Source organism: Plecotus auritus, assembly GCF_963455305.1.
Source record: "Plecotus auritus genome assembly, chromosome: 9".
In the NCBI taxonomy this organism is placed as follows: Eukaryota; Metazoa; Chordata; class Mammalia; order Chiroptera; family Vespertilionidae; genus Plecotus; species Plecotus auritus.
This window is the reverse complement of record NC_137783.1, coordinates 96,526,090-96,553,366: the sequence shown is the minus strand read 5'-3', so window position 1 is coordinate 96,553,366 and position 27,277 is coordinate 96,526,090. Positions and strand designations below refer to the sequence as shown.

Below are 27,277 nucleotides of genomic sequence, written 5' to 3'. Positions count from 1 at the left end.
TTTTTTTTTTCTTCAAATTTTTATTAAGGTATTATATGTGTACATATCTTACCATTGCCCCCCACCCCCACCCCACTCCCATACCTGCCCTCACCCCCCAATGTTTTGCATCAGTTGGTTACTCTTATATGCATGCATACAAGTCCTTCAGTTGATCTCTTATTTCCCCCACCTCTCCCTAACCTTACCGCTGTAATTAGACACTCTGTTTGATGCTTTACTGTCTCTGTAACTATCTTTTGGTTCATCAGTTTATAATGTTTTTCATTATCCCTAAATGAGTGAGATCATGTGGTATTTTTCTTTCATTGACTGGCTTATTTCACTTAGCATAATGTTCTCTAATTTTATCCAGGTGTCTACAAATGGTAGTAATTCCTTCTTTTTTATGGCAGCATAGTATTCCATTGTGTAGATGTACCATAGTTTTCTGATCCAGTCATCTGCTGACGGGCACCAAGGCTGTTTCCAAATCTTAGCTATTGTAAATTGTGCTGCTATGAACACAGGGGTGCATATATCCTTTCTGATTGGTGTTTCTGGTTTCTTAGGATATATTCCTAGGAGTGGGATTACTGGGTCAAATGGGAGTTCCATTTTCAGTTTTTTGAGGAAACTCCATACTGTTCTCCACAGTGGCTGCACCAGTCTGCATTCCCACCAGCAGTGCACGAGGGTTCCTTTTTCTCCGCATCCTCGCCAACACTTGTCGTTTGTTGATTTGTTGATGATAGCCATTCTGACAGGTGTGAGATGGTATCGCATTGTCGTTTTGATTTGCATCTCTCGGATAATAAGTGACTTTGAGCATGTTTTCATGTGTCTCTTGGCCTTCCTTCTGTCTTCTTTCGAAAAGATTCTATTTAGGTCCGTTGCCCATTTTTTTATTGGATCATTTACCTTCCTTTTATTAGGTTGTATAAGCTGCCTGTAGATGTTGGACATTAAACCTTTATCAGTGATACCATTTGCAAATATGTTCTCCCATACAGTGGGGTTTCTTGTTGTTTTGTTGATGGTTTCTTTTGCTGTGCAAAAGCTTTTTATTTTGATGTAGTCCCATTTGTTTATTTTCTCTTTGGCTTCCATTGCCCTAGGGGCAGTATCACTGAAAAAGTTCTTTTGGCATATGTCTGAGATTTTGCTGCCTGTGGATTCCTCTAGTATTTTTATGGTTTCCCGTCTTATATTTAAGTCCTGTATCCATTTTGAGTTTATTTTTGTGTATGGTGTAAGTTGGTGATCTAGTTTCATTTTTTTGCATGTATCTGTCCAATTTTCCCAACACCATTTATTGAAGAGACTGTCTTGACTCCATTGTATGCTCATGCCTCCTTTGTCAAATATTAATTGCGCATATTGGTTTGGGTCGATATCTGGATTCTCTATTCTATTCCATTGATCTATATGTCTGTTCTTGTGCCAGTACCAGGCTGTTTTGAGGACAGTGGCTTTGTAATACAGCTTGAAATCTGGTATTGAGATCCCTCCTACTTTATTCTTCTTTCTCAGGATTGCTGTGGCTATTCGGGGTCTTTTTTTATTCCAGATGAATTTTTGGAGAGTTCTTTCTAGGTCTGTGAAATATGCTGTTGGTATTTTAATGGGGAGTGCATTGAATCTATAGATTGCTTTGGGTAGTATGGACATTTTGATGATGTTGATTCTACCAATCCATGAAAATGGTATGTTCTTCCATCTGTTTACATCTTCCTCTATCTCTTTTTTCAGTGTCCTGTAGTTTTCCGCATATAGGTCTTTTACCTCCTTGGTTAGGTTTATTCCTAAGTATCTTAATTTTTTTGGTGCGATGGAAAATGGGATTGCTTTTTTAGTCTCTCTTTCTGTAAGTTCACTGTTGGTGTATAGAAATGCCATAGATTTCTTGGCGTTAATTTTGTATCCTGCTACCTTGCCGAATTCATTTATTAAGTCTGTTAGTTTTTTGATAGAGTCTTTCGGGTTTTTTATGTACAATATCATGTCATCTGCAAATAAGGACAGCTTTACTTCTTCTTTTCCAATTTGGATGCCTTTTATTTCTTCTTCTTGTCTAATTGCAATGGCTAATACTTCCAGTACTATGTCAAACAGGAGTGGTGAGAGTGGGCATCCCTGTCTTGTTCCTGTTCTTAGGGGAAATGGTTTTAGTTTTTGCCCATTGAGTATGATGTTAGCTGTGGGTTTATCATATATAGCTTTTATTATGTTGAGGTATGATCCTTCTATTCCCACCTTGTTGAGAGTTTTTATCAAGAAAGGGTGTTGGATTTTGTCAAATGCTTTTTCTGCATCAATTGATATGACTATGTGATTTTTATCTTTCAATTTGTTTATGTGATGTATCACATTTATTGATTTTCGGATATTGAACCATCCTTGCATTCCTGGGATAAACCCTACTTGGTCATGGTGTATGATCTTTCTGATGTACTGCTGGATCCGATTTGCTAGAATTTTGTTGAGGATTTTGGCATCTACATTCATGAGGGATATTGGCCTGTAATTCTCTTTCATTGTGTTGTCTTTATCTGGTTTTGGTATTAGGGTGATGCTGGCTTCATAGAGGGAGCTTGGAAGTGTTCCTTCCTCTTGAATTTTTTGGAATAGTCTGAGGAGGATAGGTTTTAGTTCTTCCTTGAATGTTTGGTAAAACTCTCCTGTGAAGCCGTCTGGCCACGGGCTTTTGTTTGCCGGAAGCTCTTTGATGACTGCTTCAATTTCTTCCATAGTTACTGGCATATTGAGCTGTTTAGATTCTTCCTGATTGAGTTTTGGAAGGTTATATTTTTCTAGGAATATGTCCATTTCCTCCAGGTTGTCCAGTTTGTTGGAATAGAGTTGTTCGTAGTATTTTTTAACAATCCTTTGTATTTCGGCGGGATCTGTTGTTATTTCACCACTTTCATTTCTGATTTTGTTTATTTGGGTCCTCTCTCTTTGCTTCTTGGTGAGCCTGGCTAGAGGTTCATCAATCTTGTTTATCCTTTCAAAGAACCAGCTCTTGGTTTTGTTGATCTTTTGTATTGTTTCTTTGGTCTCTATGTCGTTTATCTGTGCTCTGATCTTTATTATTTCCTTCCTTCTGCTTACACTGGGCTTTTCTTGTTGCTCTTTTTCTAACTCTTTGAGTTGTAGGTTTAGGTAACTTATTACCATATTTTCTTGTTTTTTGCAGTATGCTTGTAGAGCTATGAACTTCCCTCTCAAGACTGCTTTTTCTGTGTCCCATAGATTTTGGATTGTTGTGTTTTCATTGTCATTTGTTGCCATGATGTTTTTTATTTCTTCCTTGATATCTCTGGTAACCCAGTCATTGTTTAATAGCATGCTGTTTAGTCTCCATGTGTTTGATTTCTTTGGGTTGTTTTTATTGTAGTTGATTTCCAGTTTTATGCCATTGTGGTCTGTAAAGACACTTGATATGATTTCTATCTTCTTGAATTTGAAGAGACTTTGCTTATGGCCCAACATATGGTCTATCTTTGAAAATGACCCATGTGCACTTGAGAAGAATGTATATTCTGTGGCTTTGGGGTGAAATGTTCTGAAGATGTCAATTAATTCCCTCTGGTCTGGTGAGTCATTTAGGATTGATGTTTCTTTGCTGATTTTTTGTTTAGAGGATTTGTCCAATGGTGACAGTGGGGTATTAAAGTCTCCTACTGTGATTGAATTGCTGTCAATCTCTCCCTTGATATCTTCCAAGAGGTTTTTTATGTATTTGGGTGCTCCTGTATTGGGTGCATATATGTTTACCAGAGTTATTTCTTCTTGTTGGATTGCTCCCTTTAGTATTATGAAGTGGCCTTCCTTATCTCTTGTTATGTCCTTCAGTTTGAGATCTAATTTGTCAGATATAAGTATTGCTACCCCAGCTTTTTTTTCAGTTCCATTTGCCTGGAAAACCTTTTTCCATCCCTTCACCCTCAGTCTGTGTGTGTCTTTTTTTCTGAGGTGGGTTTCTTGTAGACAGCAGATATATGGGTCATGTTTTCTTATCCAATCCATTACCCTATGTCTTTTGATTGGGGCATTTAATCCATTTACATTTAAAGTTATTATTGATAGGTACTTATTTGTCGCCATTCCTATTCTTTACACCTGTGTTCCTTCTTCGCTTCCTATTTCTTTTTTTTTTTTTTTTACAGCAGACCCTTTAGCATTTCTTGCATTGCTGGTTTGGTGGTAATAAATTCCCTTAGTCCTTTTTTGTCTGTGAAGCTCCTGATTTCACCTTCAATTTTGATTGACAGCCTTGCTGGGTACAGTATTCTTGGATTCAGACCCTTCCTTTGCATGACTTTGTATATTTCATTCCATTCCCTTCTGGCCTGATGAGTTTCTGTTGAGAAATCAGTTGCTAGTCTGATGGGGGTTCCTTTGTATGTAACTTTCTGTCTCTCTCTGGCCGCTTTTAAGATTCTTACTTTGTCGTTGGTGTTTGCCAATTTAATTATAATGTGCCTTGGCGTTGGTCTTTTGGGGTTCATTTTGCTTGGGACTCTGTGAGCTTCTTGGATTTGTGTGGGTTTTTTCTTCTCTATATCAGGGAAATTTTCTGTCATTATTTCTTCAAATAGGTTTTCTATTCCTTGCTCAGCTTCCTTTCCTTCTGGAACCCCTATTATGCGGATGTTGTTTTGTTTCGTGTTGTCCCAAAGTTCCCTTAGGCTCTCCTCCTGCCTTTTAATTTTTTTTTCTAGAAGTTGCTCTACTTGGGTATTTTTTCCCATCTTGTCTTCTAGCTCACTGATGCGGTCCTCTGCTTCTTCTAGTCTACTCTTGATGCTTTCTATTGAGTTCTTTACAGCAGCGATGTCATTTTTCATTTCTTCTTGGTTCTTCTTCATTTCCTCTTGGTTCTTGCTCATATTGTCGAATTTGTCTTCCATTCTTTTCAGCCACCTTATGACCATTTCTCTGAATTCTTTTTCTGGAAGGTTGCTTGCTTCCATTTTGTTTACTTCCTTTTCTGGTGATGCCTGCTTTTCTTTCATATGCGGGCTGTGTCTTTGTCTCCCCATGGTCTCTCTTCTCTGGGTGTCTGGTTATGTAGTTCTCTCTCTCCTGCGTCGATTTAAAGGCACAAAATACAGCACTACCAGGTACAACACACAAGGCACTGAACAGAAATGTATTCACGATATTAATAACCTCCAATAAAGGTGACCACCAGAGAAAGGCAAATTAGGGGATAGTAGAGAAAGAAGAAGAGGAAAAAGAAAGAAAGAAGAAGAAAAAAAAAAAGGGGTGTCAAAATGAAATTGGGAAAAGGGAAAAAAAGAAGAAAAAAAAGTAAGAGAGACAAGAAAGAGACTAAGAGAGAAAGGGAAACAGACTATATATATTGGGGATAAAACTCCAATAGAACAATCACTTATCCCAGCAAATGCCAGCTACAAGTACCTGGGGATTAATACAAACTACATCACCAACTAATATTGAGTGAGGTAAGGGAAAACAGAAGCACTAAACAAACAAAAAAATAAACAAAAGAAGAATAAGCAAAACAATCTCACAAAAAAGCATAAAAATTCGATATAATCTACATTCAAGCGAACAACAACAAAAGGACAGAGAGAAAAACAATTTTTTGGATAGTTAAGACAGCGAAGAGAGAGGTGTGTATGGACTTGGAGCAGGGGATTGGAGATTAGATATATAAGTGAAATTTTAAAAGGGGGTAAACAGAAAGAATAGGGAAAATCTAAAGCAGGAAAGGGGTAAGATAAACAGGACACTGAAAAGGGAAAAGTGAGGAAGAGAGTGATGGCATAAAGGTAGATTTGAGATAGAGCAAAATGATGCTAAAGGAAAGATAAAAATAGAATGTAGAACATTAATCCCAAAACAAAATGAAGAGAAAATAAAATGACACTTAAAAAAAAAAAAGATAAAATAGCAGTAGTAATAATACGGATTGAAAATAAAAATGTAATAATTAAAAAGGTAAAATTAAGTGAGAAAAAAAATTAGTTTCTTGAGTAAAAGATGCAAAAAATGAAAATAAAAAAATAAAAAATAAAAATAAAATGTGGAGTAGTGAAGGTCATTCACTTCCTCTGTTGTTCTGTTTGGCATGCCTGTTTCTCAGTCCGGACAGTATTGCAGTTCCCTGCATTCCACTGCTCTCCAGTGATGTAAGCCAGTCCTGATTTTAAGCAGGCGGTGTGTCTTAATTCGTATTCCTTTATTTTTGATTACACAAGAGTCAATTTGTGATTCAGCCCCTGGGTGGCAGTGTTTCTGGATTGACTTCCGGGTTTATCTATGGCCTCTCTAGGGAGTGTTAGAGCCTTCTTTCCCTGTGGCACTCACTACCGGTTTGTGGGAGTGGGCTGCCTCAGAGCTGGCTCTCCGATGGTCACTCCCCGCTCCGATCCCCAGGTTCCAGAAAAACAACTTTCCCCTGCAGTCTCCCAGGGTGTCCCCAACTGGGTGAACCTATGAATTGGGCTTAGTAATCAGAAGCAAGAATTTCAAGAGGAAAAAGCCCAAGTGTGCGCACTCCGTGGCTGCGCGTAAGTCTAGCACACCCCTGAAATTCTTAGGGTGTCCCTGCACTTCAGATCAAAATGGGTTGCTTTTTAGAGAGCCCTTCTGTTAGCAGCTCTGAGGACCCCCTTCCACATTCACAGATCACGCCAGCCCCAGCAGCCACCGATTTTTCTAGGCACAGACTTCCCTGGTCCTCCAGCTCCCGCAAAACGTGCGTTCCTCTCTTGCGCTGGGACCAGAGACCTCACCTTATCCTAGGCGAAATCTGACCTTTCCGTGGTGGAGTGTAGAGCTCCTCTGAACCCGTGTGTTTGTGCCAATTGGAGAGCGTTGTTCTGGGGCTCGCAGCTGTTCTGTGGGTGCCGCAGTTGTGGATTCTCAGGCTTCCGATAAGCTCCACTTTCCGGTTCCAGATGGCGGCGACTCCGCGTCCAAGCCCGCAGCTCCGGGAGGGGACCCAGCCGCAGTGGGAGCTGCCAGGTCAGGGGAACCCCATCTAGCAGTCTCCCACCTTCTTCTGGAGTTCAGCTGTCCCCCAACTTGCCAACAAACACTCCTGGTGTGACCCTCAGCTGTTCTTTCTTTCTGCTCCGGGACAAGGCTCGGAACACGTCTGTCTATTCCGCCGCCATTTTTCTCTCTCTAATACATCACTTCTATCACATGAATAACATTTTCATTAGCTATATTCATATCAGAAATTGGGTTATTGTATGCCCTAATATTAAACAATCATCATATTCCAGAAATAAACCCGTTTTTTTATTCCATATTGAAAAGATGACTAGAGGTTAGGCAGATTTTCTAGCCATTCCTATGCTGGGAATGTGACATTTACACAAAGCTTCTGGGTATATTCACTACATTCACTAACTCTTTTTCATAAACTAGGTTTGAAGTGTTTTCCCCACAGTAATGAAACCTGCCTGGGGGCAGCAGGCTGAGGAAAACAGGACACATTATTACAATAAAGCTGAAGGATTTCCCCTCTCTCTTCCCTAGAAATTGAAAAGAAAATGTATTTAGGATAGAGGATCCAGGGAGGGAAATCTCTCAGAACAGTTCCAGACACCTAGGCTGCACTCCTTAGCACCTAGTCTCTTTCACTTTGCATAAAATTGGAGAGAAAGTAAATGTTAAGTATCATGGAACCATCTGGGTGTCACGATGTGCATGGTGTCTGACAGTCCAGAGGAAGGTGGCTATCCCTCATGTCTGTGCTACTTGAAGTTCAGGGGGGAAAATGAGGCTGCAGAGTGATTTGGCTTCTACATTTATCCTCTTAACAGATTGGCTCTCATTCATCAGGCATTCTTTTTCTTCCAGGACCGTAAACTCCTGGTTTCCCAACTTGGCCTCTCAGTCTGCTCCACTGCTTTCCCTGTTGTGGGATCTACATACTCTTATTTTAGTCTACACACTTTTCAGGCATGACCTCATTGTACCCCATGTTTTCAATTATCATTCTTTTTTTTTTTAAATGTATTTTATTGATTTTTTACAGAGAGCAGGGGAGAAGAACAGAGAGTTAGAAATATCGATGAGAGAAACATCCACCAGCTGCCTCCTGTACACTCCCTACTGGTATGTGCCCGCAACCAAGGTACATGCCCTTGACCAGAATCGAACCTGGCACCCTTGAGTCCTCAGGCTGACGCTCTATCCACTGAGCCAAACTGGTTAGGGCATCAATTATCATTCTTATATCAAGGAGTTCCACATTGATATCTAAGTCCATATGTACAGAAATTCATCCACAGAGAAATAAAAAATTCGTAACATCTCAAATAGGGAAGACAAATTTACGGTGTACAAATGAAGAAGAAAACTAAGAGCAGGTGATGGAACCTGAGATTCCTTCCTTGTTTGAGATTCTATGATGGCTTAGTTACTATATTTATTTTTATAAATGTTTTCTTCTTGATTTCAGAGACCGGAAGAAAGAGAGAGGGAGATAGAAACATCAATGATGAAAGAGAATCATCAATCAGCTGGCTCTTAACAAGCCTCCTGCTGGGCTCGAGCCAGCATCCTGGGGATGTGTCCTTAACTGGCATGGAACTGTGGCCTCTTAGTTCATAGTTCGATGATCAACCACTGAGTCATATTAGATGGGCAGTACGAGACATTCTTAGACATTCTTATTTTATTTCTTATTCTTACAGGAAAGCTTTCAAATTCTCCATTAAATATGTTTGCCGTAATTGCTTCTAGATCATTTTTATAAGCTTATAAAATTTAATTCCCCTTTTTGTTTGTTAATAAGTATTTAAAATAATGAATGGTCATTGAATTACATTGAGTGAATTTATCTTGAATCTAAATAGTCAAATACATATGCATAACATATTCATAAAATTTTCTTATTATCCATTAACATCTAAATAATCTGCATGTTTGCTCTTTTTTAAAAAAAATCCACACCTTCAGTTATGTTTGTTTGTTTGTTTATTTCCTTTGGAAGAGAGGAAAGGAGAAAGAGAGAGAGAGAGAGACATGGATCCATTGCCTCACATATGTGCCCTCACCAGGAATTGAACCTCTAACCTTTTGGTGTATGGGATGATGCTCCAATCAACTGAGCCACCTGGCCAGGACTGTATATTTGAACATCTCTCTCCCCTTTTAGGGGTATTAGTCTTCTTGTGGGCTTATCAATTTAATTGATCTATTCAAAGAGCTAATTTTGTATGCTATTGAGTTTTTCATTGTATTTTCTTTAATTTCAGTATTTTATGCATTATTATTATAATTTTATTTCTAATTATCTGATATGGATTTTCTTTTCTTGATCTACCTTGTTAAGATAGGCTTTTTTTCTTTCATAATATAGTCATTTAATACTACAAATTTTCTAGTGCACACCTTACAAAAAGTAATTAAAAACAGTTGAAATATATTTTAATAACATATTTAATCCAATATATCCAAAACTTAATTGTACTGGACAAAAAGCTGTTCCTAAAGTGGTAACTAAAATTTTTATTGGTAGTTCATCTCATGGTAAAATTCCTCAACATGCAATGAAACTAAAGTAGTCATATTTTTGTGCAAAAAATTAAAATTTAAAGTTATCAAGACTGCATTATAAAATTTACAAAAGCCTCCATTAATCAAAAAAAGGGAGGATGGTAGGGTAATATCATGTAAGGAAAAATATCCTATAAGTAAATTACATCTAGAAAATTTTTACTTTACAAAATTAATTTTCATTTGTAATGCTAACAGCAAGACACCCATGAAAAACACAAATAAGACAAAGGAAAATCGTTTGGGCAAAAATAAAAAGGATCCCAAATCAATTATATAGAAAAGATTCCTTTATTAACTTTTGGTCGAGAATATGTTTGTATATTTTCAGAAAACAACTCCAAGACCATGTGGATTCCTGCAACAGAGAGGAATTGACAGGTCTGCTCCGACCATGAAGACAAGAGGAGAAACAGTCCAGAGATGGAAGACGCTGACGACACCTTGCCACGCTAGTATTCAGCTGCTGTGCGTAGCAGCAGGTTGCCTAGGACCAAACCAGAGAGGGTCGGACCTGCATTGCCACCATGTGCCCACCATCCAAATATCATTGCTGACATGTACACATAAGGAACTGTTTGACATTGAAATGGGGACTCAGAACTGTTGCACATAGAAATTGGGACTCAAACATTTTTTGTTATTATATGTTTATTTCTAGTCTGCAGAGGCAAGATTTTTTAAAGGAAAGAAATGGGAAAAAAATAGATACAGAGGCAAAGAAGCATTGAACAGACTGTCAGGCTACAGCGGGAAGGCAGGGGAGGTTGGGGGGGGGCTGTAAGAGATCAACCAAATGACTTGTATGCATGCATATAAGCAAAACCAATGGATACAAGACACTGGGCAGAGGGGGGGCAGGTAAAGGCACGTAATGGGGGGTAGGGGAGGCCGGGGTGGAGGTCAATGGGGGAAAAAAAAGGAGACATATGTACTACTATTTGTAATACTTCAAACAATAAAAAAATAAATAAAAAACAAAAAACAAAAATAATATCAAAATATTAATGAGATGTTTTACACTTTTCTTTACACTAATTTTTTTTTTAATTTTACATTATGCATGGGTTTAATTCTTACAACACAGCCCAGTTAAGACTATTCACATTTCAGGTGACTACCAAAAATGACAAAACCAAATTAGACAAACCACCCATCTACAAGGGAAATAGCTTGTTTTCAAATCCTTACTTGACAGAACAATTTCAAATAGTCTTAGGACCAGAGGGTGGTAGGAACCCACATTCTCTAAAGTCCAACAGATGGCCACTATCAATGGCCTAATGATGATAGTTTTAGAGGAAAAGTTGTCCAAGCTATCCAGGCTGGTTGCTTTATTGAGCGTGATTCACTGGTGGATGTAACATGGCATCATAGTCACCACCAGTGAGACTCTTTATTTTCTGGTAAATATGGAGGACTGGATTTCATTCCTAGGCTCTTTCTTAGAATTTCCACAGACTAGACAGTTTTCTTAATATATTAGTACAGTCCTACACTTTGAACTGGAGATTAGGTTATTGTAGGTATAAAAACAAGTTTAAATCATCCTGATTGGATTAAATAATTGCTTAATCTGTTAAAGAAAACAATAACAAACACCTTCAGGTGGCTGACAATAAGATCAGTGGGTCTGATGTCATTATTTGGTCTTCCAGTATTTTTCACCCACATAAGTTGACCTCAGATATGACTTCCAATACCCTTCACTCTAAACCTAAAATATATTTACTAGACTAGGTCATTGCATGAATCTTTTTTAAATATAGATTTTACCTTTTAGGTTCACAGTGAAATTGAGGGGATGGTAAAGAGATTTTTCATATTTCCCCTCCCCCTACACAGGAAACTATAGTGACACATCATTACCACCCAGAGTGCCTTTACGTAAACTTATAGCTTACATTAGGGTTCACTCTAGATGATGTACATTCTATGGATTTGTACAATTGATAATGAAATGTAATCACAATAATAGTATCATGCAGCAACAAGGCATCTGTGGACACATTCAGAGGCTGGCCCTCTCCCTGCTTTTGCTTTTTAGTCTTAATTAACCTGAAGGACAAACAGGATCAATTTGATAAATGAACTCAGTCAGAGTTAAGGCTAAAAAGTTAGCCTTAAAAGGTGAGGGACTGCTCAATACTCCCAAAGCTGTTAAGGCCCTTCAAAATGTAGGTGTATGTGTATATGTATACCTCACTACACTAACATATAGATCTAGACTATGGGTGTATATATATGCATGTATGGCTATCTAGAAAAACTATGCCATTACTAACCAATCAGAACTTTGTAGGCAGTCATCCCAAAGCCATAATGCCACACAGAGCTGTGCCCAATCCATGCATTGTACCATATTAACCGACAGAGGGCTGACTGGGCTCAATCTCTCTCATCTGTGGCCCTGCTTTGGCGAGGCAGGGGATAAGAGAGAGGCTGCCTCTGCTTCAAACACAAGAGGCTTCTTCATAGGAACAGTCATTGTCAGGTGAAGCTATTAAAGATGTCCATGGAAATGAAAAGCAGACCCCCTTATACTTTCAGGAGAAAAGTGGCATCACATGTCAAACTAGCTTTCTCCTTGGCCAGTCACAGCAAAATTGCCCGGGGCCCTGGGAGCCCCCAGGGAGCGGGGGCATTAGAGGCTCACCAGCTTTGGGTGATGAGGTCCCAGGCAACTCAGTCTCCAAAGACCTGCTCTTTGCCAAAGGTCTGTCACTAGAGTAGACCCAGGTGGCCATGTCCTTGGGGCATCTCTTGGCACCAGCTATGCTAGGTGAAAATTCTCCAGGTGAGATGAGTTAGAGAGCCAGAAACAAAGTGGGAAGTACTAGATAGAATAAGTTTAGTGGCTCTGCCCACTCTGAGGACAGGGCCACTTACCCTGCAGATCCATCAGGGGCCTCAGGTGATTGTGGGGCTTCAGGAGCTGGCTTTTCAGGGTCGGACGGGACTGGAACTTCTCCAGCTGCTCTGGGCTGGCCAGAGTCTTCAAGAGGGGGTTCTCACACTCCAGCAAGGAGTTTTTCTCCACCAGCTCTGGGATCTGCTCCTTCAGGATCTCCGCCTCTTCTCTCACAGCATAGAGCAGGTGATTCTTGACCAGGCCTGCTCAATCTTGTTGTCTAAGACCACCAGGCTGGTTCCGGAGGTATGAGCTCCGAAGCTAGCTAGGAATTCCTTCTGGGCTCTGAAGCTTCAGTCCTGCTCCCAGGTGGCACCCAGTGCACAGCCAGCCCCCTGCCCAGCCCTGCCCACCACCCCTCTGCCTCCAGCTGCCTCTGCCTCGGCCTGCAGCAGCTTATTCTCACCAGAATATTTTTCTTATAAGGCAATTAAAAATGAATATTTTCTGATACAAATCAAAAACCCTGTGAGTTCTGTCAGAAACTTGACCTTTAGTTTGAAGTAGTTTGTAAGCACTTGGTATGTATATGTTTTAAGATAAAGATCTGCTTTTTTCTGTCCGTGGACATTTTTAGGTGTTTTTATTTTTATTGATTTCAGGGAGGAAGGGAGAGGGAGAAAGAGAGATAGAGACATCAATGATGAGAGAGAATCATTGATCATCTATCTGCCTCCTGCATGCTCCCTACCGGGACCGATCCTGCAACCCGAGCATGTGCCCTTGACCATAATCGGAATTGAATGTGGGACCCTTCTATCCACTGAGCCAAACCGGCTAGGGCTGTCCATGGACATTTTAAAGTTAAAAATATTTCACAAAAACATTTCAAAAAGAAATTTTGATTGACTTTGAAGATTACTTTTACTCCTCAATAGCAGCACCATCTGGAGGAACTGAGTTATATTTCGAATGAAAATGTAAAAACATTGAGGATCATTGGATCAGTATTCTGAAGCACAAATTAGTTGTATAGAAGAGTGAAGGGGGATAAATGGTGATGGAAGGAGACTTGACTTTGGGTGGTAAGCACACAATACAATATACAGATGACATTATAGAATTTATACTTGTAACCTATATAATTTTATTAACCAATGTCACCCCAATAAGCACAATGACTTTATAGGTCAAAAGTTTGGAAAGGGCTAATTCATTTCCCTGAAGCAATGTCTTACCTCCTCTAAGTACAAAAAACAAGAAAGAATCAATACATTTTTGATGAAATGGGTCAGACTGAGAGATGTTATAAGGGTCCTTACAACTCTGGATCAATACATTATGGAGATTAACCCTTTCTGTGACCTCATCCTCACATCCGCCTACATTATTCTTATTCCATAATACTCTTGACTCTGTGTCTAAGCTCACCACCATATTGCCCTATTATTTTTTTTCTCCTCAATAGATTTATTTCTATCTTAAGGTTGTGACTGAACTTTAAGAAGAGTAAAGGTCTTAGCTGGTTTGGTTCAGTGGATAGTGTCAGCCTGCAAGCTGAAGGGTCCCAGGTTTGATTCCAATGGGCACATGCTCTAGTTGAGTGCTCAATCACCACCAGTAAGGGGCATGCAGGAGGCAACCTATCAATGATTTTTATATCATTGATGTTTCTAACTCTTTCTCCCTCTCCCTTCCTTTCTGAAATCAATAAAAATATTTTTTTTTTAAAAAAAAAGGAGAAGAGTAAAGGTCTTAACAGTATGTATTTTCATTCTATAATTTTTGTGGCTTAGTTTCATGTCCTTATTATTCTTTTTCCTTTATTTTCATTTTTTTCTTAACGTGAATACACTTTCACACATCTAAGAAAGGGAGGTGAAGATTAATTATTAATGTAAACTTACTGATTTATAAGTGCCTTTAAGATAATTATGGAAACACTTTCTTATAAATATTGGAAATATTTTTCCCAGTATGCTGTTTTTAGATCATTTACTTTGTGATTTTTCCAACTTTTAGGTTTTATAGGTCCCAATTCATCTAGACTTATTAAACCACACCTGTTTTCTTCTGATGTCGTACTTGTATTCTTTACATTTAATTATTTATTTCAACGGAATTTATTTTTGCAATTGAATATATTTTGGACTGAATATAAATTAAATTTCAATTATCTGATAAAAATATTTTTTATATTTAGTGTCTAAAATATAAATATATGTTTTGCATTGAATATAAACTGGATCTAAATCATTAAAAATTTACTATTTGACAATTTAATTTCATTACAAACTAGTGGCCCAGTGCATGAAATTCATGCACGGGTGTGGTGGTGTTCCTCAGCCCGGCCTGCACCCTCTCCAATCTGGGACCCCTCGAAGGATGTCCTACTGCCAGTTTAGAGGGATCGGGCCTAAACTGGCAGTCGAACATCCCTCTCACAATCCAGGACAGCTGGCTCCAGCTGCTCACCTGCCTGCCTGCCTGCCTGATTGCCCCTAACCACTCTGCCTGCCAGCCTGCTTGCCCCCAAATGCCCCCTCACCAGCCTGCTCACCCCCACCTTCCCTCCACACTGGCCTGCTCACTCCCAACTGACCCCCTGCTGGCCTGCTCACTCCAAACTGCTCCCCCTGCTGTTCTGATCACCTCCAACTGATCCCCACTGACAGCCTGCTCACCCCCAACTGGCCCCCCCCTGCTGGTCTGCTTATCCCCAACAGCCCCTGCCATCCCATCCTGGCCTGATAACCCCCAGCCACCCAAGGTCCCAGCCCCTCCTTTTTTTCTTTTTTTTTTTTTTTCAGCGCCTCCTTGAGCAGAGGCCAGGGCCAGCTGGAAGCAAGTATCTAGGATTTATTTATCTTCTATAATTGAAACTTTGTAGCCTTGAGTGGAGGCCAGGGCTGGCCAGGGTGGGCGGGAAGCTTGGCTTCCTCCATCGCCGGGGCAACCCAAGCCTCCTGCTTGCTCCAGCTCTGTGGCCGGCAGCCAACTTGCTTGGGTTAATTTGCATACTCGTTCCTGATTGGCTTAGGGGCATGGCTTGTGGGTGTAGCAGAGCAGAGTGATGGTTAATTTGCATGTTTCTCTTTTATTAGTGAAGATAGCCCCAAACCATGTATTGAAAACCCAGAAGGATGGGCCTGGCCAGTGTAGCTCAGTTGGTTAGAGTATTGACCCGTGCACAAAAGGGTCTCTGGTTCAATTCCTGGTTAGGGCACATACTCAGGTTGTGGGTTCAATCCCTGGTGGGGATGCAGCTCTCTCTCCCCTCCCTTCTCTCTCTAAAATCAATTCAAAATATATTTAAAAATTAAAGAAAAAGTAAAACAAAAAGATTGCTCTTTAAGAAATATACAACCCTAACCGGTTTGGCTCAGTGGATAGAGTGTCAGCCTCTGGACTCAAGGGTCCCAGGTTTGATTCCAGTCAAGGGCATGTACCTTGGTTGGGAGCCCATCCCCAGTAGGGTGTGTGCAGGAGGCAGCTGACTGATGTTTCTTTCTCATCGATGTTTCTAACTCTCTATCTCTTTCTCTTCCTCTCTGTAAAAAAAAAAATCAATAAAATATATTTTTTTAAAAAAGCAATATACCTCTTGCCCAGCTGGTGTGGCTTAATTCTTGAGTGTCAACCTATGAACCAGGAGGTCACAGTTCCATTCCTGCTCAGGGCACTGGGCTAGGGCTCGATCCCCAGTATAGGACATGCAGAAGGCAGCCAATCAATGATGTTTCTATCTCTCTTTCCCTCTCCCTTCCTCTCTGAAATCAATAAAAATGTATTTTTATAAAAAGAATGAAAAAATGTAAATATTGGCAGTACATATTTATTTAGAATCTATTCTATATTAGGTCCTAGAATAAACTCTTTCTTTGCATTAGGTATTCTGACTCTAACCAACAGTCATTGGAAGGTTGTTTCATTTTCTGCATTATTTCTCCTTAGAAATGTGTATTTTTGAGATGCAACACATGGCAATGGTAGGAGCACAGACATTAGAGATAGTTTCTTTATCAGAATATTGGATTAAGGCTCCATATGTAAAATACAGAAAACACATTTACAGGAAAATCAGATGGCATGAGTTCCATAAATGTAAGCTCTTTGTCTGCTAAATATGAGTCTTTTTTTTAGACTAAAAAATTACCTTGATTTAGCTAATCATCATTGATTAATTTCTAACAATATATTCAGAAAATGCAGTGGTGAATTTGCTACTTAATGTGGGACAAGAACAATTCAAACAACAACTGATGCATGGGGAGAGATAGGAGGAAGCTTATGTCTGCATTTTGGTCTTCTGTCTTCCATTCCATTATTCATGGCCCAGGTGATGATGCTAACTGAATTAACAATGATGTATGACTGCCCAGATTGTAACACACACACACACACACACACACACACACACACACCCCTAGTCCCTATCATAATAGAGATTCTATAGTGGCTGTCTCACACACACAAATACCATTTTATCACACAAGGGAAAAATGAATGGGGTTAAACTCTGTTTTAAAATCAGTTTTTAAGATCAACTTTCAAATCCTGAAAATTTATAGCAAAACTCCTTTCAAGTAAGTTAATTTACTCATGTACCCCTTCAAAGATTCGCTAAGTGCCCCTGATGCCAATGTGTTATACTGTTGAGGGGGGAAAAAAGGACAAGGTATTCAAGCTATTCTAGGTTCTCTAAAATGAAGGCCTATCCTAGTCAGCAGAAACTTCCTTGTCAGCTCAGTTTTCTCCCCGGAGGGTAAGTAAACTTGTAGGAGTGACCAGACCAAAGGGAAGAAGTTGCAGACTGACATGGCATGTAGATAACCAGGTATATCCAGCATGTGCAAACCCTGCATTCCTGGATTCAAACCATGAATAGTAATTGCACAATGATATATATTTTGGTGACTCCAGCAAGCTCATAAAACAGGCAAAAAACCACAGTATATATATTCTAGATAAAAAGCCATAAAGCATGATTTTAATGACAAAAAAAATGAAAATAACACAATTTTACTTTTCATCTTATCTTTCTATTGAATAAGAATAAAAAGAGGTTACATTAAAGTAGAAGAAGCATAAAAGACAATAATGTATCATTGATAGTCTTCAACTAAAAAGGACTCCCTCACATCAGAGACCCCGGGCACATAAGCATGTTCATAACTTAGCCCTACCCATGTGTTGCCAGTGAAATGAAAGGTCTGAAATTGTTATTGCATAGTTCACCTATATACTCCTGAAATGGGGAAGGCCTAATGAAGGAATGCTTGATGAGAGAACACCTTGCAGCATCCACAAAACTTACACTTCTATTGTCAACATCAAGGAACACACCGACCCTGCCCAGAGGTTTCTGTATGTACTGACGGGCCATTGGGGCAGTGGTCCAGAGAGTGGTATGATTATCCTCCTTCACATGTATAAGAAGAAATGTGTCCTTACATTCAGTCAATGTGCCATTCTTCTTCATCGAGGGATCCTTACAGACCCCTACAGCCCAGTCCCAAGATTTGTCCACATACACCTCCCAATAATGTTTGCCAGAGTTGAAGACCTGGGCTCCCCATGCAGCAAAATAGTTAGATGCTCCAGGATCCAGAGACACATGTGGACCATCACGCATAAACCTCAGACTTCTCACGTCATTAAACAACCGTATATTGTCATGGGTTATTTCACCAGTGAAGGAAACTTCCACTGCGAAGCAAAGAGAATATTCCAGTCAAAATCAATGTTAAGCCCTAGGCAGTTTGCTCAGTGATAAGAGCATCAGCCCATGGACTAAATTTTGCAGGGTTTGATTCCTGATCAAGGGCAGGTAACTTGGTTGCAGGTTCATCTCTGCCATGGTGGGGCTGCATGTGGGAGGCAACCATTCTATATGTGTCTCTCTTGTCTGTTTTTCTTGGTCTGTCTCTCTCTCCCTCTCCTTCCGCCCTTCCATGCTCCTCTGAAAATCAATGAAAAGAATATCCTTGGGTGAGGATTAAAAAAACAAACAAATCAATGTTGAAAATAAAATTGTCTATGAGAGAAAGGGACACCTTAGTGTCTAACTGAAAAAAAAAAATTCCAACACTAGGTTTGAATGGAAAATATTGGATTCAAATGATGCCAACATATCTCCTAAAGAAACAAATATCTAAGACCTCCTAAAAAATAGGCTATCATAAACGTGAAGAAGGTCATGTCTACTTCTGGCTGGTTACTTTTTATAAGCTGGATACCTGGGCAGTGCCACCAAGTCCATAGCAATAAATCTTATCCCTCCCACTCCTTGAGGAGAAAAATAATTTTAGTCTAAATAAATGGAGATGACTTGCTCAAAATATGGTGTTACACCAGCTGATGATACTCCAGTTAAGTAAGCAAGTTGACATTAAAGAAGAAACATAAATGCCTTCTTAGGTATGATTTCCTACGAAGGATAGGCTACCTTTGATAACTGGTTCCACCTAAAAGCTTAATCTTCCTTTCTCATAGATTAAACTCCCAGGTATATGTTTCCCGTTGAGCTCTACGTATAGGCTCATTGACCACCAAATTATTTTATTGTCATATTCATAAGTTCTTGGTTTCTACAACTAGCTTTTTTCACAATGGCGATTATTTCTCATTATATCAATTGAAACCCACATTATATATCCAATTCCTACAATTATTTAAGGAAAAATATTTTAGAAATCTAATTCACTGCAGTTATTTGGAATACCTTGAACTGATATCCAGTTTTCTATGGATCAGTCAACAACTGACATTTTATGTGATGATATTTATAGGGTTCAGTGGGATCCTTTTTGGTGCATGTATTTTTTTATCATCGTATAAATAACATCAAATTTACAACTTATTGATAAGGCCTGAGTCACATCTATCATTTTCCTATATTATAGTGACCCCATAACTACATAGGACTATACATGCCACTTTGAAGACTATTTTCTTGTGCAAGATAAAGTTTAAGAAGGAGGAAAAGGTCACCCACAACATATCCCAACTGAAGGACCCCACCAGGTGGTCCCCCATTTTGGTGACACTCACCTCGGAAGTGGTTGAGCCTGCCCATCAGTCCAGTGATGGGACGTGCAGTGAGTTCTGGCTGCAGAGGCTGAGGCATGTGCAGCTGCACCTGCTCATTCCTGTCAGAGGAAGAGTCAATTAATCCTGCTGGTGGCATCACGATTCAGCTGAACAATCTTCATCAAAATCCTTTTGTTCACAATCGTGATATAGAATTGTGCCATTCTTAGGGAATCTCTCTAACTTTTTTTTTTTTTTTTTTGGCCAGCTACCAGTCCCATTTCTCAGAGGTACTTGTCTCTCTTACCTAATTCTGGGAAAATCTAGTCTTTGCAATTTCAGTTCCTATTGACTGTGAAATATTAAACCATAAATGACCAGTCTTTCAGAAAAGTCTACATTGAGCCTGACAACACACAACCCCTCAGCCACAGAAGGGAAAATACTAACTTCTGGTCAAAAGGAATAGGAAGTCCTATTCTGCAAAACATGCATAAGTAGATGTACACACAAATAACTGAGAATAATCTAAGAAATTATGTCTTCACTATTTTAGAGGTAGTTGGAATCTCTTTCACATCCCTAATGAGCCCCAGTTAGCATTGAAACCCAAACTCACCTTCTTAGTTTGTCTCCTATTTCCTGTCAAGAAAGAAAAGAGAAGCTTAGGCTTCTTCAGAAATAGGCTATTTTACCAACCAGACTTTGGGTTTGGGGATGTTCAGAAAAATACTAATCACACCACCTGCAAACTGTCTTATAAATTCATTTTTCTTTTCTTCCCTAAAGATAATACTGATACAACATGTTGTCAAAATTTAAATTCTTTTTCAAATACTTAAAAAAATTTTATTCCAGTAGAGTTGGTATTCTTATATAGGTTATGTTAATTTCAGGTGTACAATATAGCAAGTCAATATTTTTGTATCTTAAAGAGTGATCACTCTCACTAATCCTAGTAATTATCTGTCACCATGGGAACCTATCACAATATTTTGTACTGTCTTCCCACCCCCCTTTCGACCCCCACTTCTGGCAACTATCCTTTTGGTCGGTTTTTGTGTTCTTGATGAATTCAGAACTCTGAGTATGAAAAAAGAGAACACAAGAATAGTGACTACATTACTCTTATTCTCAGCTTTCTGCATTAGGGTCTTTCCTAAGGCTTGCTCTCAAAGTGTAACATGCCCCAAATTAACGGCGAGGGAAACCAATGGTAGGAGGAAATATATAGGAGCTTTTGCCAAATGTCTCTATATTGCCCACTTGCAGATCAAAATTAAAAGTACTTGGATAAGTTTTTCATCTTCTGTTTAGTAAAGCAAGAAATAAAAGGAGATTTAAGAAGGAACTGTGATTTTGAAAGGGAATTTTCAAAATCACAGTTCCATAAAACTTCATTGTTTATAATTAGGCGGGGAATAGCAGCTTATCTATATCATTCCCAATGGGGAGACCCTCTCTACCATAGATGTAGGAGATGAAGACATCAATCTTTGATACCAAATAAATAAGGGAAATCAAAGTCTTCTGATGATATAAAAAATTCCCAGGCACACGCTCAGTTCCTACCTTGAGCATCTCTACATCTGGTTTCAGACACATGTCCATGAGCTCATCATACATTGCTCTTAGGCTTATCCTCTTTTCAATCATTTCGGCTTGACATTTCTCCAGTTGCTCAGACAACTTTGACCCTTCCTTAATAAGTCTCTCTAAATATTTTTTGTCTTCCTCATGGAGAACCAGTTGGAGTATCTCATAAAAAGCCCTGGTTTCATCTTGGCGTCTATAGAGATAAGCCTGCAGAGAGATAGATTTCCTAGATCACAAACAAGGGCTGACCTTACCCTCCACCACTTAAACAGCATCTCGTTCACTGATGCTGTTCTCTACCAATAAGTTCCGTCACCCTAAATTCAGGTCATTCCTCTTTCCTTCATTTATGTTCCATTCTTATAAGCTATACCAACAGCCTTAATCCTTCCCTTTCCTCAAAACACCTTCTCCCACTTCATGAGTCCCTGAAAGAACTGGAGAAAAGCTTCTCATTGATAATTTCTTTTACACTCCTTTTCTCAAGACTGCAGGCCAGCTATGAACGTTTATGGTCATTACATGCAACATTTTGGTCTCTGCATCACTAAGTTCATCTCTGGTGTCAAAACCTCCCTACTCCACTGTCTGAGGACCCGCACAGCTCTTTATGGAGCACAGCATTGCCTTTCCCCACCCTCTTCTTTCCCCAGGGATTTGAAGCCATCAGAAAAGACCTCCCTGAAATCCTCACCATCTGCCCTCAAACTGACATCCATCCTGCTGGCCCTTTTCTCTATGGATGGGCTACTGTCCTCCATCTAAGACCACAGGCTCCTATATTCTTCTAAAGAACTATAATAATTTCATTGTGCATCCTTTCCCAAAAGTTATGGATTCACACTCTCTCTCCAGTCTCAGTTCTTTCTATTCTTTACTTCTTTTCCTCGTTTTTCTTTTAGTTTAACATGTTATATTTTCTTCTACTTAAAGCAATATCATTCTCTAGCTCCTGCACTCTCACTTCTCACCATGGTAGGCACACACCTTAAATTACTGTTCTCAGGTCTTTTTCCTATCATGTCTATGTCAGCCTGATTCACAGGAAAATGCAGCCTCATACTTACCATCCAATAGACAGGTATTCTGCCATTTTTACTGAGAGTTTTTTGAATTTCTTGAATCTTTTCCCATAAAGATCTCATTTGGTTGGAGAGCTTCCTCTGTAAAAAAAATTAAAAAAATTAAAGAAAATTGAATTTTAGCACCAGAGAAGCAAATACATTTAGGTTTCAGATCCTAAATGAAGGCATTAATCAAGGGATATTAGAGAAAAGTACTTTAAGTAGAGAAGGATCATGATTTTTCCCTATTTGCCCTCACTAAGGATCATAATTTTTCCCTATTTGCCCTCACTAATGATACATTTTAGGTTTTAGATTAAAGAACCACCCGATACAATATAGAAATTTGTCTAGAGAAACTGATCAAGATTTTACTTAGCACAACTACTTCTCAGTTGGTCAGAATTTGGAGCTAGAGATACTTGTCTGCTCCAAATTCCACTGTATTTTCTCCTACATCTTTGTCAGTGTTAGCAAATATGTACCCCATAGAAAATCCTTCCTGCATTTGTAGTTTTCACACCTGAGACTCTTTCTCAATGAGGGCTTTCCAGTGCCTTGAGTACAATGCTGCATCATCAAAGTAATGATGATCGTTAACTTAATTACTCTCCCATTAAATGCAATGTCCATGAAGACAGGTAAACCAGTGCATTTCCTCACTGCTTCATTAATGGTTCTTAAGGAGGTATCAATACAAGTCAGTAAGGAGAAGATTGAATCCTCATCTCTTTGCTGTACTCTCCTGCTGCATTCAAAGTGCTCTGAGGGGCACCACTCACCCTGAGTTCCTCAGCAGCCTCTTCCACGGAGCAGTGTCTGTGGGCCTCGTGCTCCTGAGAGCTAGAGCAGTGCAAACAGAGCAGGCTCCTGTGGTCTTCACAGAAGATCTGCTTGGGCTCCTTGTGCAGCCCACACCTATTGTCCTCAGAGCTCAGGAATTGCCGCAGACTGGCTTTTCTGGCCATGGACACCAGATTTTTCAGGATAATATTGGTTTTGAAGATTTTCTGCTCTGATGGTTCCCTGCACACAGGACAACAAGTAGAGCTGTCTGCTTTCTCCCAGGATACATAGAGACACGAACAACAGAAGCTGTGCCCACAGCCCACGGTGACTGGGTCTATAAAGTAATTCAGGCAGATGGCACAGGTGAGTTCTTTCTGGAAGTTTTCTGGGATGTCTGAGTCCATTTTTCTGAGGGAAGAAAACCAGGAGTTTATTCTTCTGCCCTGGGGATACAAATATCTAAGCAAAATGTGACTCAGGTTGCAACTCAATAACAGTGTGTCCAGAGCAGAGTAAACTTGATAGGCATGTGACACAAACAGAAAGCAGACACAGGAAAGCTCCCACAACCTGTAGAAACTATTCTTGGCTTTCTAACCAACACTATCCACCTCCTGCACCCTTTTCTTATGCTTAAGAAAGAACCTCAATTTGCTGAGGTCTTATTTTCTCCAAATAGCTTGAGTTTCAGGTATTTTGAATAATTTACAATTCCAGGTTCTGGGTCCTGCATGCTCTAATATTTTATCTAACACTCAATGACAGTCATTGATTTAGCTCAAAGTATTTTACTTCAATTTTTATGATTATGTAATTGTCAGGCATTTCACCTTGGATGTGATTTTTCATCTCAATCAGAATCCACATCCCAAAACATTTGATGGAATCCAACTGATATATTTCCTTTTGTTACATGTGCTTTAAAAAAAATATTTCAGCGAGAGGATGAGACAGAGAGAGAAGCATTGATGAAAGAGAAACATTGACTGGTTGCCTCCTGCACACGTCCCAATGGGGATTGAGTCCACAACCTCGGTGTATGTCCTGGCCAGGAATCAAATTGGGGATCTCCTAGTGCATAGGATGTTGCTCTATTTAACCAACTGAACCACACTGGCCTGGCAACTTTTTTGATTTATACAAAACAGTATGTGAATACCTTGAGAGTAATGAACAGGAAGCTAAACATTGTCAAAATCATCAGAATCTCACAGACTCTACTCACATGAGTATTCCAATGTGCTTTATTAGCCCTCTTCTCTTTATTAGCCATATCGATTAATCAAAGAAACAAAAATATTAAAGAGAATTGTTTTATTTGAAGTCTTCAATAATGATTATCAAGCACTACTTATGATAAGATTATGGATGTAATCATAATTATAGTAGGTGGATAGGCATGAGAAGAGCAAGACCCATGGACCAGTTGCATAGGGTCACCAGGGTGAGAACCCTAGGTGGCCAGCAATGGGGAAAAAAACTACAAGCCCTTGTTCTACCATTCCCTTAAGCATTAAGCCCTAGAGATGACATCTAGGCCTCATCTGTGTCTCAGCTCCAGGCCCAGAAAAGCGACAAAACCAAGCAGAGTGAAGCCATGGCTAACACCAGGACCAGCTTCAATGACTAATGACCCCTTCCCCTGGTGCCAACCAATCAGTGGAGACCAGGACCCTGAGGAGACAGTGGTAAAGTAGATAAATATTATATTGAGAACCTCTCCTGATCTCATATAAAAGCCCTCAGTTTGGCTCAGTGGTTCAAGCCTCAGCCTCAGACTGAAGGTTCTTGGGTTCCATTCTGTTCAAGGGCATATGTCTTGGTTGCAGGCTTAATCCAGGCTGCCAATCAGGGCTGGTGCTGGAGGCAACCAACCAATTTATGTGTCTCTCTCCCATTGATGTTTCTCTCTCTCCATCTCTCCCCCTTACTTCTACTCAAAATAAAAATCTACAATAATAAAAGCATAATATCCTAATTAGACCGGACCTCCTTCCAGACATCCTTCTGTCCTTCTGGATGAAGCCAGGCTGAGAGGGAAGCCCAGGTCTCGGGTGCCTGCCAGCAACCGGAGGGAAGCCTGGGTACTGGATGCCGGGGGAAGGAAGGCCTACTATTGCATGCATCAGGCCTCAAATAAATAAATAAATAAATAAATAAATAAATAAATAAATAAAATGGAAAAAATATCCTTGAGGGAGGACTAACAAAAAATAAAATAAAAGCCCTCAAGATGGAGGACCCAGCATAGATCTCTTTATGGAGCACAGCATGGCCTTTCTCCACCCCCTTCTTTCCTCAGAGACTACTCTCTCTTTTTCTTTCTCTCTATATACCTCCCTCTTCACCTCCCCCCTCTGGAGTAAGCCCAAACCTCTCCCCCTCTTTCATTTCTCAAGGTGCCCCCCCCTAATGTCAAAGGACCCTTCTTTTCGTTTTTCGTGGCAACTTGTTTTCTGAGCACAATTCTTTTATGGCTCATTTAATCTACCGCTGTGACTTTCTAAATAAACTTTCTCTTATAGTTTGAGTCTTGCCTCCAAATTCTTCTCTTAGCCAGAACTCAAGAACCGAGGTTGCTGAATGGAGGCTAGCACCTCTGCCATTTTCCCTGCTACTACTACTAATAATCAGCACCGCCCTAGCTGGTTTGGCTCAGTAGATAGAGCCTTAGCCTGCTGACTGAAGGGTCCCAGGTTCAATTCTAGTCAAGGGCACATGCTCAGGTTGTGGACTTGATCCCCCGTGGAGGGTGTGCAGGAAGAAGCCCATCAATGATTCCCTCTCATCATTGATGTTTCAATCTCTCTCTCACTCTCTCTTCCTATCTGAAATCAATAAAAACATATTTCAAATAATAATAATCAGCACCAAACAATAAAGCATGCTTTTAAAAATGCATTTCACTTAAAACTGGGTCCTCATGTCCTTATTAGTTAAATAGATGTCCCCCAAACTCCTCATATTTCTTATATGCCCAGTGTCACTTTCTGCCGGCCCAATCATTACCTACATTCTTTAAAATGTAAGTCAGAAAACTCATGTTCAAACATTTACTTCACATTAAAACAATATTCTCCTTAAATCACTGAATGTGTTATCTAGTTATATATATTGTAACTTATACCTTTCACATGTATACAGAGGAGACTATAATGTGTAATGCATATAGAATCAAATATTCCTTAAAAAAGTTCTTAAATCTATGCCATGTATTAATCCACAAGATATCTGGGCACTACTTTCTAAATCCTTATAATCCATAGGAACAAGTAAGGAATATATAAAATAACTAAAATTAATACTCATTCCAATACACTTACCAAAACAGGATGCCAAACAAACATGGAATAATTTTCACTAAGATGGCAAATGTTACTTGATGGAAACAAACTCAGTTTGGTGATTAATTGAAATTAGGAATTCTTTTGTTTTTCTTTAGGAAAGTTGTAGAAACCCCAATATGGGCAATTGTGCACTCACCTAAGGAGCAGATCCAGGGTCTCCAGGGCTTTCTGTAGCAGGAAAAATAGGAAGAGGTTAGCTCAGGGATCAAGCCTTTATGTGTGGTGGCAGTCTCTTCCAGAAGTCTTCCCAACCAGGTGAGTTTTCAAGACACTCTGTTCTGGAGAAGACTGTGTTGGGCTCCCTGAGTGTCCTTATATTGAGTCTCTAAAGGCCACACCTATTTCTTATAAGGATTATATTTCAGAGGTCTTTATATAGGATTAATTTCACACCTTAGCTAATTTTTCTAAATAACCTCTATAAACATAATCTAATCAAGAGTCACTGATTTTACAGCAAACCAGCCCTAACGACCTGCCTTTCTATCTAAATGTCTATACATCAGAATTAGTATAAAATCATATCACCTAAGAATTATTTTGTTTTTGTTAATCCCTACCCGAGGACATATTTCCCATTGACTTTTAGAGAGAATGGAAAGAAGCTGGGAGAGGTAGAGAGAGAGAGAAACATCTCAGTGAGATAGACACATTGATTGGTTGACTCCAGCATTCGGCCCAGGTCTGGAGGATTGAGCCTGCAACCGAGGTACATGCCCTTGACCAGAATTAAACTGAAGACCCTCCAGTCTGAGGGCTGATGCTATAACCATTAACCCAAAATAGGTATGGCTATTTCATTGCTTATTTATTTACAACTTGTGCTAAGTACCAAGGAGCAGCCATGAATGATCAAGGCATACATCATTCCTACCCTCATGAAGGCTGTAGTCAGGGAGCAAAGCATAAATAGCTACAGGAATTTTAGTTACAATCTGGGGTAATGCTATGAAGGGAAAAAAGGGGATAGGGGTATAGTGAAATGTAAACTTAGGCTAGTATAAGGGAGTGGCTTTGGAAGACAGCTTAAGGGCAATTAGGGTGTGTTAAGGTGTGGATTACTAGGT

At 39.6% G+C, this 27,277-nt stretch overlaps 1 protein-coding gene and 1 pseudogene across 2 annotated transcripts; both read right to left on the bottom strand.

Moving 5' to 3' along the window:
• Nucleotides 1-11,102: 11,102 nt before the first annotated feature.
• LOC308233613 (TSC22 domain family protein 3-like) lies at nucleotides 11,103-13,819 on the bottom strand (annotated as a pseudogene). Its single transcript has 4 exons — nucleotides 13,759-13,819; nucleotides 12,421-12,645; nucleotides 12,188-12,309; nucleotides 11,103-11,107 (listed from the first exon to the last, which is right to left on the bottom strand). The product of its transcript is annotated as a TSC22 domain family protein 3-like (transcript).
• Nucleotides 13,820-17,029: 3,210 nt separating this feature from the next.
• LOC308233610 (tripartite motif-containing protein 43-like) lies at nucleotides 17,030-23,267 on the bottom strand (the record flags this gene model as incomplete). The annotated part of the gene is made up of 7 exons (XM_080640594.1): nucleotides 17,030-17,034; nucleotides 17,837-18,091; nucleotides 19,436-19,533; nucleotides 20,034-20,056; nucleotides 20,987-21,217; nucleotides 22,078-22,173; nucleotides 22,857-23,267. 7 exons carry the CDS (start codon nucleotides 23,265-23,267, stop codon nucleotides 17,030-17,032), a joined length of 1,119 nt encoding a protein of 372 aa, XP_080496720.1.
• Nucleotides 23,268-27,277: the final 4,010 nt, after the last annotated feature.